The sequence below is a fragment of the Mugil cephalus genome, chromosome 11, assembly GCF_022458985.1.
Source record: "Mugil cephalus isolate CIBA_MC_2020 chromosome 11, CIBA_Mcephalus_1.1, whole genome shotgun sequence".
NCBI lineage: Eukaryota > Metazoa > Chordata > Actinopteri > Mugiliformes > Mugilidae > Mugil > Mugil cephalus.
The window spans coordinates 18,019,129-18,034,958 of NC_061780.1; the positions used below are offsets into that span (position 1 = coordinate 18,019,129).

Consider the following 15,830-nt stretch of genomic DNA (forward strand, 5'->3'; position numbering starts at 1 on the left):
TCTGAGGGTGTTCTGTGGTGTCTGGTCCTGTGGGTGGATCAGGCTTGTTCTGGTGCATCCTACAGATATTTGATCAGGTTGAGATCCAGTGAATTGGAAGGCCAGGTCAACACCTTGTGCTGTTTTTGTCTAAGTAACGTCCACATGTATATCTGTAAGTGTCCATAAGTTTCCCAGCAGAACATTGTATTGTCACAAGATGGTCAATGTTCTTCACTTCACCTGCCTGTGACTTGTAGTCAAGGAGGAATTATACATGAGACTGACTTCTCTTATCAAGTGACTGAGTGGCCCGTGGAAGGCCTGAGGCCAGAGATGTCTCCTGTGACAATATGGTAAAATATTACCAGATGATTTGTGAGCAAGGTACCGACAGTGACGTCTGCTGTCACCGAATCATCACGGTGAGAGTGACTAGTGTGAATAAGAATAAAAAACATGCCGTGTTTGGTAGAGATGATCCACTTCACGGTGTGTGACTAACAGAGACAAATAAAATCTCAAAACCAACCAAGCTTTTTTCATCTAAACTTGGGCTCGTTCCGTCACCGCGGCTGAGGTAAATCTAAAACAAAAAAGGAAAGCCAGATGAAACAGCGCCAACAGGTGCCATTTTGTGTGTCTTTATTGTGGACATGACATTACATCTTTTTGAAATGATGTACAAAAGTGTAACAGAACTGAGAATGGCTCAGACGAGGTAGAGCTTTCACATCGGCTTGCTGGCTTGAAAACTACACAGTATACAAAAAGAAACAAAAAAAAAACAAAACAAAAAAAAACAGCAACGACACCCCAGGAAAATCAAATTAAAAGCAACAATCCCGTCTGCCTCCGTCCTCTTATCCTTTTTGAAGTGATAATAAATACAGATATCAACCAAATACATTTGGAATAATAATGTCTTCTAAGTAAATTAATCAAGTTCATAACAAATTAAAAAAATAATAATAATAACGCAATACGGACACAAACAATACAAATTAAGAGGCATGATAAAAACCCAACCAAAGAGAAAAAAACAACACCTGCCAGCCCCTCTGGGAGGGCAGCCGTGACTAGCTACCGAACAAATCCTACAGTTTAGCGAAGAGAAAGACTAAAAACACACTCTTACCATCTTTAAAAAAAAAAACAAAAACAAAAAAAAAGCACTGCAGCACCTAGCACATTATCCGACTTCCCATTAAGGAAAAGTAGCTAAAAAGCTGTGCCGCACAACTGTCACAGAACAAGTCATTTGCCATTTAAATCTATGGAATCAACAACGAAAGCGTCTAAACCAGAAATAACATTAAAGTGTGTTAGCCGGCACCGTTTAAAAAAAACAAAAAAAAACCCAAAAAAACTCTCAAAGAAACCTTACCTAGAACAGGACAAAATGACAATTGTTAAAGCACTAACCTAGTCTAAGTGCACTAGTAATGCCATTTGGTTTCTACTGCTGTATATAAAGGGTTTGGTAAGAGTGGATTACAGATATACACTTTATTTTACATACACTCCATACGCTTCATACGTTTTCTAAGTCACACTTCGGAGTACAAATTCGTAACTGAGGAGTTAATCTTAAAGGGAATTCTGTACAACATTGGTATTAGTACTACACTACCTCAAAGGCTAGAGTATCCATTTCAAGTATTTTCACTACCCACACCTTCAATATACACATTTGTGTATTATTAGGCATATTCAAGCACACGATACTGTATGCATAACTAAACAACCAGCAACCTTTACATCATGTGTTCATGTAAAAAAAGAAAAAGAAAGAAAAATAAGAAAGGAGGATTTAAAACAGGTGGAAAGAACAGTACTCTGTATGCACCACTATCTTTAGCCGGTGTGAAGTCGTAATCTAAGAAACGGCCGTTTCGCTCTTGCTCTCTGATTTTGCTTTTTCCCAACAGGCTGAAGCATGAATTTCAATCATTTTCCAGCCAAAACACTTGAATTCATAGGAAGGGAGGTAGCCTAGTATACGAAGCATCTAGAAGGAGCAGCGAGCATACACCGAAACTACCGTACACAGGTTTGTAAAGAATGCACAAACACACCTAGCACACACACACACACACCTGTGTTGAGGCTGTGACATGGAAAAGGCTTCAAAATATCTTCCAACTTGTGTATTTATCCCTGAACTCTCTGAAGTCTGACCTCCTGACCTCCTGACCGCTGGCTGCTCTCTATCTCCCTCTTTCTGACCTACTCACTCCGTCCTCCTAGGATGCAAATCTTAACCGCCATTCAAATGAATTGAACCCACGGCATGGGAGTTTGCCACGTAAGTCTGCTTAAGTGTTCCAGTAACAAAATCAGCTCTGGTGTTTGCATGTCCGACGAGCACGCTAATACATAGTGGATGCGTTCAATTATACGTATGTTTTATCTGTTAAACAAATCCACCTGGCGTACGGTCTGGGGAGAAACATAAAGGCTTCACTTTGTTGCCGAGAAGTTAGAGGGAAAGAGCAACACTGCTGTCATGTGCGTCTGTCAGGTATTGCCAGGTAGCTGACTTAGCTTAGCGCAAAGACAGAAGACAAAGAAGATCATGCAATTATCTAAGTTTTAGAGTCTTTCCGATATTTAGCAGGTGAAAAAAAAATGCAATTTGACTGGTTTTCCACCAAAAAAAGGCCCTCGTCGGGTTCAAAAATACCAAAAATTAGCATTGCAATGTCTGGTCGACAACTGGTTTACGCGTCTGACAACACAAAGACACAAAGCATGTCAGACTTTTTCAACCATCCCCCCACCATGTGACAGCTTCCAAAGGGTGTTCTTCCACACTAAACATGTGAAAGGTAGGTGAGACATTTTGTTTTGTTTTGCATGAGCCACGCTAGCTGATACGGTTTTGTTTTTCTATTATCTTTTCGGTAGTTGGTCCGTGGCGCCTCCTCCTTTGCCGTGAAACCGCAACTTGTTAAATGACAGGGAGCTACGACCGGATGGTGAAGTCTGTCAAGCTACTGCAAGGCAGTGGCATTCATTTCCAGTATTTATACAAGTATTTTGTAGCCTAAGTCCAACAGAAGATGATTTTGGTCCCAAATATTAATTTTGAGGGGCTTGCCAGTGCAAAATCTGTGCAGTCGATGTCATGTTCCTGCCACTCCCACTGTTATGGAGTCAGTCTAATTTAAAATCAAAACACTCTAACATGAAAGGTTATGACGGAAAACTCCGCCCGCTCCCTTCCTCTTAAATGGACAATAATTGAATGGCCATAAAAATGGTACACTCATTTATATTGGCTATTAAAAACGCAAGCTTTTTTTTTTTTTTTTTTTTAATGAGCACTAAAGCAGACACCCCCATTAGCGTTCTCTCTCTCTCTCTCTGTCTCTCCCCCGCCTCTCTCCATCTTTCTCTCTCCTTCTAATCAGCGTCTACGCAGCCTCAGAACGGTCACTGCATTCCCACCGTTAACACCGCGAAAGTGGAGGGAAGTGAGTTTAACGCGCCGGAGCACGCACACACGCATGCACAGGCCGAAAGAAAGACGCAGAACCCAGAGGAGACCCACTCGCCATGTCGCCGGTTGTCTGTTGATGAACCGCACAGCGTCCTCTCTTGCTGTGGGTTGATGATTGGCGCCCTGAGGAATGCACTCAAACTCTCACGTACAATAAAGCGAAGAAGAAGAAGAAAAACAGGGGGGAAAAACAAAAGTGTTGACGGGGCAACTACAGCAGCCGCGCGACGCCACGGTCCTCGAGTACAATGTCTTTACGTAAAGACGTCGACTTCTCCTATAAAGCTGTACTAGGACACTTTTCTCGGGCGGTACCTCCAAATCGGCAGCAAGAGGCAACTCTTTCACTTTTTGAGGGCTTCTGTATTCAGGAATCCTTCACGGCGGCTTCCTGTTAAAGAAGACCACCTTTTCCTTCTGTGGAGACACTTACTTCCTTCTTCATCACAAGACACTCTTTTCCGCCGCAGGCCTTCTTTGTAATTTTAACTATAAATAAGTCTCTTACTGATTTTTTTTTTTTTTTAAAAAGAAAAGAAAAAAATGAAAAACTACAAGAACCTTCACAGTAGAAAATTCTTCTAAAGTCACTGAATGACATCGGGTGGAGAGGAGAAGCTCACTTTCGCACAATCTTGGATTTTTGTTTTTTGTGTGTGATTCCCTGACTCGGGTGGTCCTCAGGTCCAGCTGTCTTTAGAGTTTCTTATTGTTGTGGTGTGGATGGGTGTTTGTCAGCCAGCGCTCCTTGCTCCTCCTGGCTCAGTAGCAAGCTCCTGGTGTCGGGGTACTGGCTGTTGTCAAAAGGCATATGGTGGACGCTCTGGACGTGCGTCTTTAGGTTCCCTTTCTGAGAGGCTCGGTATGGGCAGAGCTGGCAGCAGAATGGCCTCTCCCCTGAAGAACACACACACGCACACACAAAAGAAGTTGAAAGGTCAGGTAGTGGCCAGAGGTGACCGCACACTGTACAGATGATTTACTAGGATATAAACTGCAGATAAGACTGCGGTAGAGGTGGAGAAAAAAAAGGGGGGGAGGAGGAAATAAGCAAACGCAGACAAACATAAACCAAGACGCATGATGGCTTTCTGCTAGAAGTAGGCAAACATTATGCAGGTCAAGTGAAGCATTCACATTTAATTTTTTTCACATAATTTCACTTAGAAAGTTCTCTATCCTGACCCAGATGGAGCATCAACCCCCCCCCCATTCTTCTCTGCCATCTGGAGAAGAGTGCCACGCATCCCCTGTCTGAACAGTCCTACTTTTATCCCCGTGTATTTCTCTCAATCACCTGGGCCACCCAGTGCCCCTTGTCTCCTCCAACCCCCCCACCATCACACACACACAGAGTCAATACACACTCCATTCACACCTTACACTCCCTCTTCTAATTAGACTGACCTACAATGGCACAGACACCCCAGGCAAATAAATAAATAAGTAAGCAACACACACCTGAATAAAACAAATGAGAGTGCCATTTAATTGCACCTAATTATCATTTTGATAAATGGAAGAATATCAAAGCGGGAAAACAAATGACTCCCCGTGCCCCTCCCGCACCCCCCCCCCCCTCTCCCAGAAGAAGAAACACAGAAATATAGCTGTTATCATACATCATCAGAAACGCAACGGAGAGAAGGGAAATTGAGGGGAGGGAGGGGTGGGAGAAAGAAAGAGAGAGATAAAAACAAAAAAAAAGGTGTAATTAATCACACATAAATCACCCAATGAAGAAAAAACAAAAAAAAAAACACCAAAAACAAAAAAACAAACAAACAGCTGGAAGGATGGCGAGGTTGGCGAGGGTGAGACGTGAGAGGAAAGCGAGAACCTCCGCGACGCCGTCCTGCGAGGAAACATCGCTGACGGGACCGGTGCACTACATTATACTAAAGGTTATCGTCACCGTAAAGCAGCGTCAACACTGCATCTAATTGGACCCCTCCGCCGCGCCCGCTCCCATCATTCATAGCGCGTGGTAAATCTGCGTCCGTGTGGGTGAGCGTGTGTGATGTGTGAGATTAATTGTGATGGAGGGCGTAGAGCCCGGCCCTCTCCGAATGTCAAAGAAGAGCAGGTTTGGTCCTTTGTTCACTTTGCCCTCAATCCCGGTCTCCGTGACTGCTGCGGCAATTTGTTCTGTGTGTTAAATGTTCGCGGCCCACTTTCCTCTTTGCCTTCAGTTTTCTTGTTTTTGATGGCTGCATTTAAATGTGCCGCAATATTAGGGTTACTAAAAAGCCAGAGTGGAACCCCGGCGCGCCTCATCCAGATGTCACTTTTATGCGCCCGCGGTGCGACGTAAACAGACGTCACATACTTTATGACAGTCAATATGTCTCCTCGTCTTCTTTTCCAGGCCTTAATGCTTGCAAAGAGTCGATTGGACACCCGGTGGCGCATATGCATTGCAGGCAGGTTTTTGGTGACGATATCAGATTTAGTCAAGGAAATGCACTCACTAGAGAATGCTAGTGAGGTCATTTTTAAAACCGAACAGACCTCCGGCGATCCCTTACGGCTGAATTACGGTAACTCAAACAGTGGTTTGCACTGAACACTGGGAAGTTGTGCTTTTGTCTGGAAGACCTTCGTGACATCTCGAGGGTGTCACTAACTTTGTTTTTAACCAACAAATTCCTCCAAGCAGCTCTCTCCTCCTGGGTCTCCCCGGCCTTGCATTGCTACCAAACCTGCAGCCAACAGCAGCGGTGTGTTATCATTACCGTAATGGCGCAATTTCCCAGTGTTCAGCCACACAATTAATACCGCAAGCTTTTTTTTTTTATCCGTTTAGGTCTTAAAGGGTTAAGTACACGTTAACTAATCCATACGATAAGCCGCTAACTCCCTTAAACTCACAGTCTATAAAATATCCGAGAATAGAGATGCATTCAAGATGCAGCTTAAAATATGTCGTACACACCGATCAGGTATAACATTATGACCACTTTCAGCCTTGTGGCTCCAGAACAGTTCTGACCTATCAGAGAATGGACATGGGCAACAGAATGTTGTTATTGGGGGTCTTTGGGTCCTATGGGTTGAGGGGAGGGGCCTCTGTGGATCATACTTGATCAGTTTGGGATCTAGTCGACACCTTGTGTTGTTTTTCGTGTTTTTTTTACTTGTTCCTAAACCGTTATTGTGTGAGCCTGTGTCAGGCTGCTGCTGTCATCAAGGAGTGTCAATTTTAAGTGGTGGCGGTGTCTGGTCTGGTCTGGTCTAGGTGGGTGGTACATGTCTAGGGAACATCCACACGAATGCCAGGTCTAAAAGTTTCCCAGCAGAGCATTGTAGTGGTATAAGATGGTCAGTGTCAATTAGTTCTCCTGTCAGTGGTTTTAATGTTATGGCTGACCGTCGTGCCTGTGGTGAAGGAATACGTCACAGTGAAGTTGACCGTGTGGAAATAGATCTTTGCCGATCTTTGAGTCTGAGCCAAATCTGAAGAAACGCCACGGAGGCGTTCCCGAGATATCCCGCTCGCGGCGTCGCAGGCAACCCGAGAACGCCTGTCACCAACGCTGAGGCACGACTGACAAATAGAGACGAACCAACAAGGTGTGCGCCGCCGTAACCGGAAATTTACATGAACCCACAATCCTAATGAGTGCATGAAAGCCACCAGCACTGATGTGTGTTTCGGAGCAGAATCCTTTCGACAACAGTGGCACAAAAACGAGACGCACACGCGAGTGTCAGGTGTGATCCAACAGCCTGTGTTAATGCCAGGTGTTAATGCCAGGTGCAGAGTGTGCCACGTGCGACTGTAACACACACGAACAGGAAAAGAAAAAAAAAAAAAAAACTGACAGAGCATGAGAGGCTGCATGATTGACACACACACACACACATACTCACACATACTCACACACACACACATGCGAAGTGAGGTGAGACAGTAATAAGAGACATGCAGAAGTCATGAGGGAGCCCGGTGATTAGCCATTGTGCCACATACTTGTTTGGGAGCTTCAGAAGCGGTGGTGTGAGCGTCAGTACCTCTGTGGAGTCCGTTAAAATCAAACCCAACTGTGGGGGGAGAAGGAGGAACGGGGAGGGAAGGAGGAGGAGGAGGAGGAAGGGGAAGAAGGGGAGGAAGAGGAGGAGGGGGGTTTGGTTAAACTCTCTACCAGATCCACACATGAACTTTTTTGTGTTTTTTTTTCTTTTTCTTTTTCTTTTCCACCACCACCACCACCAGCACTCAGAGGCGTCTGCCACCAGCAGCACTTATTAATGGGGGAGGGGTGTTGGGGGGGGGGGCTGGCAGTGATGATGATGGTGATGATGATGGCGATGGAACCTGGTGGAGGCAAGTCGGTGATTTAATATGACGCATGTTAATAGAGGCCGCGGGGTGGCTGGCCTTTTCTGCGTGTGCACGTCCATGGCGAAGACAACTGTCGGTGACAACATTAATTACAGCCTCTGTGAATGTTTACAGAGCTTATGCGTGTGAGTGTGTTAATGCTGTGCGTGTGTGTGTGTGTTTACAATAGGGCTTGCGGGGCGGGTGGGGGGAACGGAGGACGGGGAGGGAGGTGGAGGAGGGAGGGGGGGGGAGGGGGGAGGCTGAGCATTGCATCACTTACCATTTGGCCTCTGTCACTTAGAATCACTGGCCGTGCCACATATCATTCACACTCTCTATAAAGAAGCTACTTATCTCACTGTCTACTGTGATCACCGCCAGCCCGGCTGATGGACATGACAGGACAGGAGAGGGGAGGGGAGGGGAGGGGAGGGGGGGTGGAGGAGAGGAGAGGAGCAGAGAGGAGAGCCGACGAGAGAAGAGGAGGGGAGGCAAAATGTGAAAAGAGAGGATGTGGTAAAAGGAAACAGGAGGGCGGTGGAACAAGAGGAAACTGAAGAATCAAGAGAGTGGAACTGTACAGAATGATGGAAGACAGGATGAGGAGAGAATATGACGAAACCAGAAGAGAGAGGAACTGAAATGGTCGGATGTAAAGAAAAAGGGGGGGGACAGGAAGCATCAAGGAAAATAAATAAGAGACGAGAAATGAAAGAAAAGGAAGCAAAGGATGTGAAAAGTAGTTTTGGGGGGAGGAGGGGATGGGGGGATTGGGGGGGGGGGGGACGCAGAGGAAAAGCCAGGATGTCTGAATCAAGCTGTTTAGTGAGTGGCACCGGGATGCATGCAAATGGATTCGTGAGGTTGGCATGGACAAATGCTGTTCTGCTTCATTAGAATGCACAATTCCATCCCTCTAATTGACATGTGATTAATAATGTATACAATTTGTCACAGGTCAGTATCCGGAGCAAATCACGTTTCAGTTTAAAAAAATAGAGACAGCTGCCCAGCCCAGGGCGGGGAAGGACTCACAGGCTGGCTGTCACACTCAGCCGAACAAAAAAAAAAAAAGATCCGTGTTGATTTATTTTCTAGAATGCAGAGACTCAGACGATGAAATATTGTGAATCCCAGTGCATATATATTTATATGTATATACTATGTGTATATCCCTCATGTCAGTGGTGCTGGGTCGGACACAGTGACAAGAAAGGCGATGCGTCCGCACAGGTGTGGACGACTGAGGGATTACGGGAGTGGCTAAAAAAACTGGGAACATCTGCATGAGTTAAAAGTAGCTAATGAGGTCGTACAGGTTAAAGCAGGACGCTGGACTCCTCTCTGTTACTGCACGCGGCCACCTCTCTTCCTCTCTTCCTCTTCACTGAGGTCGTTCCTCACAGCTTTCCCTTTCTGATATTTTTGCAGGTTCTGTGACTGATGTTCTTGCGTCTTGCTCGGCAAACATTAATCCTCCAAAACTCGTTGCTGTGCATGACTTTGGAAACTGGAAATGCTTAAGAGTTTTGTGTCTGGTGGTCGTGGAGAAACGTGGATCTCTCAAAAAGATTAAAAAAAAAAAGTTTATGTTGTTATACCTGTGGACACTTGGTTCGGCAAAAATCAGCTTTTACCTATTTTATAAAAGTATATATTTATATCACACATTATCACATTCCTAAACATAAAACATAATTACATACAGTTAGGTCCATATATGTTTAGACATCAACATCAACACAATTAATTAAGGAATTAAGTAACTCTTTGTGTAATTTAGGGACCGAGAATCAGCACAAAAATTATTTAGGCATGTGTTACAGACTCTAGAGGAATGTTGGACTTCCACCATCCCTACAAAATGGGGAAGGGCGTCAGTACAGGGGGCTCCGTGACGTATTTCGGTTATTTTTTACTCGACTGCAGCGGAACTACGTCATGTGTACGCACGCACTTTGCGTTCCTCTTGAGTTGTGTGTTTGTTTGTGTGTTCGTGTGCCAGTGTGCGCAGGGGAGTGGTTGCATTTACCTGTATGGGATCTCATGTGAGTGCGCAGGTGGCTGGGCTGACTGAAACTCTTCCCACACTCGTGGCAGAAATACTGGCCCTGCCGCATGAGGGACCTCAGCATTCCTGATCACACACGCACAAAAGAAAAAAATACAACAAAAAAACACAAAAAAACATGATTTAAGTGCAAACATTTTTGTAATTCCAGACGTCAAAAAGCAGCATATACAGTACACTGGACATATGATTAGCAGATTTAGCTGCTACTTCAGTGGGAATCAACAGGTCTTCATTTTAGAGGAGATCTAAAATGGAACGGAGTTAAATACACAAAAATATGTTTATTCATTTTTAATATTACTTGGATTTCTCAGATAAAAAGTGTGACAAAATGATCTCCTCAACTGGGAGGTAATTTTTGCTAAATTTGGCCGTTAAAAAAAAGTTAAAACTGTAAAAATAGGAATTCACTTTTATTAAAATATAATAATAATAAAACAACATTCTCACAAACAAATTGTAAAATGCACTTGTGTCTTTTTTTTCCTTTGCAGGGGGGGATCAAAAAAAGTGGACGCCTGCATCACGTCAGCCCGAGTACGGGGACATTTCCGCGCGGCCGTGTTTGCAGGGACGGAATGAAGACGTAAAGGTCAGTAATGGGCAGAGAGTGAGTGGGTGTGCGTTCAGCTCAGAGCCCGGCTGGAGCGGTGAAGGTAGGTAGCATCAGTAGTGGACTCGCGCAGGCATCATTAGTATGTCTAATGTGTCATTATGAGCGGCTAGCTCCAGGGGCTGGACTGCAGCTGTCACACAGCATCATCTCAGAGGCTGACAGCCAGACACACACGGCACACACACACCGCATAAATTACAGGCAATTAAAACGCCCCGGCTGTGATGTGCCCGCTCCGCTGCCCGTGTGTCACATGTCAGGTGTGTGTGTGTGTGTGTGTGTGTGTGTGTGTGTGTGTGTGTGTGTGTGTGTGTGTGTCGGCATGTGTTTCTAGAGTTGTGTGTATGTGCTGTTCGGACCGAGGGAGGAAAGTAAGGCCTGGGATGTGGCCGCATTTACCCGCACGGACGTTACATGCGTCCGTCTCCGTTGCACGTTAATGGCCTTAAATAGCAAAAAGGCACATCTTGTTGAAATCTGAAGCTCTTAAAGCTCAAGCTCCATCATGTTCACTGGCGTAAGTGACTAAATGTAAAACGACATTTTCTTATCAGAGGCAATGAAGGGATTCGGCCGCGTTGATCTGAGTCCAACTTTCTTGCATTTACAAGCTTTCTGCAAACACACCTGTCGTGACAACTGAAACCTGAGATCTTGTGACGATTCTCTGTCAAAGGACAGCATGTTTAATTGGGCAATAGCCTAATAGCAGCTAAATTAAACCGAAAACTTAAGGATGCTTTATACTAGATGCATGTTATTCTTCAATTTGATTTAAAACAAAAGGAAAGCCCAACAAAGTTTTACCCGAAACTATAATGAAGTAGCGTAAGAGAGGAAAAGGCCACCAGGAAGTTAATTGTCGAAGGAACGGGAAGCCATGCTGCGTTCGGTAAAGCTGGGGAGAACGCACACTGAGTGGCTCACAGAGCGGGCCTTCAGCAAAGAGAAACCTGTTGTTAGATGACGGAGAGAACTGGAAAGCTCCGTGTAAGGCGTACTTTAGATAAGTATGCAATAAAAGACGTTAGATTGCGATCATTATTTTTTTTTCTTTGAGATTGAATGTTAACCTTGTTGGCGTGGGCAGCATTTAACGACGGTCGGATCCGTTTAATGACATTCTGATTATAGTACACACTTCCCTGACAGACAAAAGGCCTCGGGGGGTTATGCGGTGCTTTCAGCGAGGGAGGCTTCAAGTCCTTGAACCCCCGATAGACACGGGAGCACCCTGAGCCTGGTATGTACTCGGACAGTGTCCACTAGTTGTGTGTGTACTTTTTTTGTGCATGGATGGGGGAGGAAGAAGAGGGCGCAGCGGGGACAAGGAGGACGGGGGAGCAGGGGGAGGTGACAGAGAGCGTCTCTGGCAGCCCGACTGCTGGCCTCTGGATACTCTACTCCTACTCCGAGCCGCCAGCCCTTCTCACTGATGCACTAATGAAAGACAAGACAAGAGCTGGACGGAAAGCACAAGCAGGCGCACACTCACATTACGGGGGGAAAAGAGGAGGAGAAAGACTCGGTTTGCTCAAAAAAAGGTCACTTTATAGCATGTGACTCAAAGGGCTGAGGCAGATCGTGACGATATGCGCCTGGACGGGTGACAGCGATGTCATGCGTCTGCTCTGGGGCTGTTGTCTCTGACCCCTGGCTCCGCGCAGCCCCACTTGACCTCGGAGACACGACCGAAAATGGGCAAATAATACGGACGCGCTGGTAATGACCATTTCCAAAGCAGCTGGTAGGGGTAATTATTCTGTCTCATCTTCCTCTTTGCCTCCCTTTTGTTCCCGTTCTCTCTATCCGTCTGTGTTTTTTGCCTCCCTCCGTTCGCATCTGTACTCTTAGTCTCTCGTCAGGTAGAGCCGTGACCCAAACAGTTTGTGACAGCTTTCTGGGAGAGTGGAGCCGGAGACTAGGCATGCCTCGCAGACCTGAGAGTAGCAAAGGTTCTCGCACGTCTTTCACGGTATTAAAAAAAAAAAGGGGAAAAAACACACACATACACACTCGCGTCTAAAAACCCGGGCACATATGGACACGCGGGGCTGCCTTTTGTTTCGCCTCGCAAACACGCAACGACACGTGTGTGCTCACTTAATGGATGCCCACTTCATTATTAAAGAAAGGAGCCGTGTTTACGTCCGTCAATCACTTGCCGCCAGATGGTGACTTAGCGCGTCCACCTATTCGTGTTGTGTCGTGTCAGTTGTGGATATGAGCGTGGGTGTCTCTTTCTCGTTTCTCTCCTGTCAAGGTTAAGCAGATGCACTCAGCTCCAAAACAAGTCTACGGAAAACATACCTCGATACAACTCCTGACATTTAGCATTTTCTTCTCTGGGCATTTTGTGTGTGTGAGCTGATGATGAGAGACCTTTTGTAATCTGACCTTTTTTTCCCTCCCCAATTTTGAACCGTGGTACTGCTAATTTTCTCCAAATACACATGTAAATCAGCCAAAAGGAAAAAGAACAAAAATAACTCCCTACCAGTGGGATCCAGCAGGGCATTGGCTGCACCCCAGCGGTGGTACAGGGCGGCCAGCTCGTGCGGGCTGTAGTTTTTGAGGAAGCCGAGAACGTCGGTTGGCATCTCTGGCGTCTCTGCGATTGGCTCCTGCTTAACGTCTCCGCGGGCCTCCGAAGGTAATGAGGAGGAAGAGGAGGAGGAGGAGGAGGAGGAAGGGGAGGCAGAACTGTGCAGAGTGCCTCCCTGTGCCTGGGAGGCGCCGTAGTTGTGGCCTGCTGCTGAACTGTGGGTGATGGCGCTGGGCCTCGTAGTGTTAGCCCTGGCCTGGCTGTGGGAGTTGGGAAGCGGCTGATGGGGGGAGCCCCTGGCCCGGCTGTACTCTGCCAGGCCGTGCTTGCTGGACAGCATGAACCCCAGACCCTCTTGATGCATCAAGTAGCGCTCGGTCATCCTTGAACCCGCAGCGGCGCTGGGACTCGGGGCCGAGGAGCGAGAGAGGGCGCCGGTGTTCTTCTCCAGTGAGCTAGAAGATGACGCCGAGCTTCCCCGGGGGTACATATCCACTTTGGGCCTGAAGCGAGACTGATGACTCTGGTCCTCGGTGTGTTTCATGCCGCTGCTGCTGCTGCTGCCGCCGCCGCCGCTGCTTCCGGGCCGCACAGGGACTCTCCCGCCCTGGTTGTGTGAGGTGGCTAAAGAGCCCCTAGATGAAGAAGTGCATAGTGTGGAGGACGACGCTGACGCTGAGGATGAGGATGACGAGGACGATGATGGCGTGGCTGCAACGGTGGCTGGCCTGCTCTTCTTCGGGACCTCACTGGGGCCGGTCGGAGGCTGAGTGCGTTGGCCGCGCATCAGTGGAGGCAGAGGTTGACACTCCTTCCCTTCCAGGACTGGCGGAGGTCCAGTGCGTCTCCTGCAGGATAACAAGCTGTCCCTGGAGCCCTTTGAGTTGTTTTTAAGAGCCCATTTAGGAGCCAGATTGGAGCTGCTGCTGTTGATGCGGTGAGCCACAGTCTGGTGCATCCAGAGCACCTCTGGGTAACGGGTGGAGTGAGAGCAGAAGGAGCACTTGTGGCTAGGGAGGCTTTTCGCGTCTGAAGTTGAGGAGGCCCGGCCCCTGATGCCCTCCTCCCTCACGCACAGATCCACGGGGGCCATGCTGGGATCGAGCGGAGAGGATCGAGCTGAAAGGTAAGGAGGAGGCGACGCGGAGTTGTTCAGCCCCTGAAGAAGAGCTTTCTTCAGTTTGGGATATCCACCAGAGGCGCCTCTGCCTGAGCTGGAGCTGGAGCTGGGGCTGGGAGTGGGCCGGGGACTGTCTTTGGAGGCAGCGGGGTGATGAACACGAACATGGGTCAGATAGGCCTGTGACTCTGCGGTGACAAAGTCACACAGGCTGCAGATGTAAGGCTTGTCATCTGGAGGGAAAAGGAACAACAACATAAAGGTCAGTGACTGCTACAGAGAAGTAACATCTCTTCCGCTAGGTACCTCAGAGCTCATTACTTGAGCTCACCGCACCACATTCACAGTGTTATTTTGCTGAACCACCACCAGGCTACAGCATTGCTCAATATTCCCATTTCCTCTTTTTTTCATTTTAGATGTCATTATGTTCTAAAATATCTTACTTCTACTATTACAAAAATAAGACAAATGCAGAACATATCATTATGCTGTTGAGACATTTTGTTTAATGCTGAATGTGGACAATTACAACCTTATATCAAATATTACCTAAGAGCTGAATAAACACCTCAGTATTATAAAAATATTATATTATTAAAGCTTATAAGGCTGGTTTGTCAGACTCTTACTCTGAAACTTTTGTTGTTTGAGCATGTGTTAAAGGAGTTTGCTATAAGATGCAGCTTTTTAAGTGTCCCACAGGGTGGCGATCATGAGCCATCTTTAGAATTGGCTATAACTGCTGGCACTGGGGAGCCTTCCAGGTCTGATCAGGAATTAAGATATTAGATATATAAGAAATAGTCATACTAGATTTGTCTTTTCTTCTTCTTTTTCTGATGTGAAAGTTTAACAAATGTACATAATTTTTCCAAATTAAAACTAAAGGTCAGGTCAAGCGTCACTGTGGCATGTGGCATGCACGCACATACATGCCTATAAAGTCTGATATGATCTAACTGCTGCATCAGGTACTGCTAGTAGCACGTTATTGTACTACGCACCACCCCTCCTCTTTTTTTTTTTTTTTTTTTTTACAATAACACCAGTAGCCTACCATCTGTTTTTCATTTGGCTTCCTGTTGGCAACGCTGGCCAACTCTCACAGCTCACATTCTGCCAAGGTAAAACCTTGGGAGCTGGGCAGTTTAGCAGGCAGGGTGGCAAGGCTCACTGGACCAGCACTTTTATCCCTCACTTACTGACCAAGTCAGAATACGAGAAAACTATGTAACTGTCGATAGCTTTGCACCAAAAAAATATTTTGTTTGATATAGTACAATACACCGAGTATAGAAAACCACACATGAGAAGCAATGCAAATCATTTGCTTCCCCCTGAAAAAAAATAGCCAAAAGCCCATAGGGGAAGTGAGAGTATTTAGGAATGTTCTCTTTGTCTCTTTCCCCATTGTTTGCAGTGCCCCTTCCATTGCCACTATAAATACCCAATCCCTCAGACATTAGGCAGCCTGGATGGCTCAGTGGTGAGGAAGAGTGGATGAGTGACAGTGGAAGTGTCACATGAGGTAACCTTAGAGATCGGGAAAGAGCCGGTGGGAGACGGGGAGGGAAGCTATCGAGAATAAAAAGGATGGACGGAATCCTTTATGTATCCAGTACGAGAAGACTCTTTTGTCAGGAGCTAAATTCTCCAACATG

At 46.4% G+C, this 15,830-nt stretch overlaps 1 protein-coding gene across 6 annotated transcripts in view; it reads right to left on the reverse strand.

Moving 5' to 3' along the window:
• Positions 1-589: 589 nt before the first annotated feature.
• Positions 590-15,830, reverse strand: part of LOC125016266 (zinc finger protein 516-like) — a 47,605-nt gene continuing 32,364 nt past the window's right edge. For 5 of the 6 annotated variants that reach the window (XM_047598642.1, XM_047598640.1, XM_047598643.1 and 2 more), the window contains 3 exons: positions 12,999-14,399; positions 9,844-9,948; positions 590-4,381 (listed from right to left, as the gene is read on the reverse strand). In XM_047598642.1, the coding sequence (XP_047454598.1) occupies positions 4,191-4,381; positions 9,844-9,948; positions 12,999-14,399 (1,697 nt within the window). In that variant the 3' untranslated portion in view covers positions 590-4,190. Of the gene's footprint in view, positions 4,382-7,457; positions 7,529-9,843; positions 9,949-12,998; positions 14,400-15,830 lie in introns of all 6 variants that reach the window. The other variant, XM_047598644.1, reaches the window with a different exon arrangement.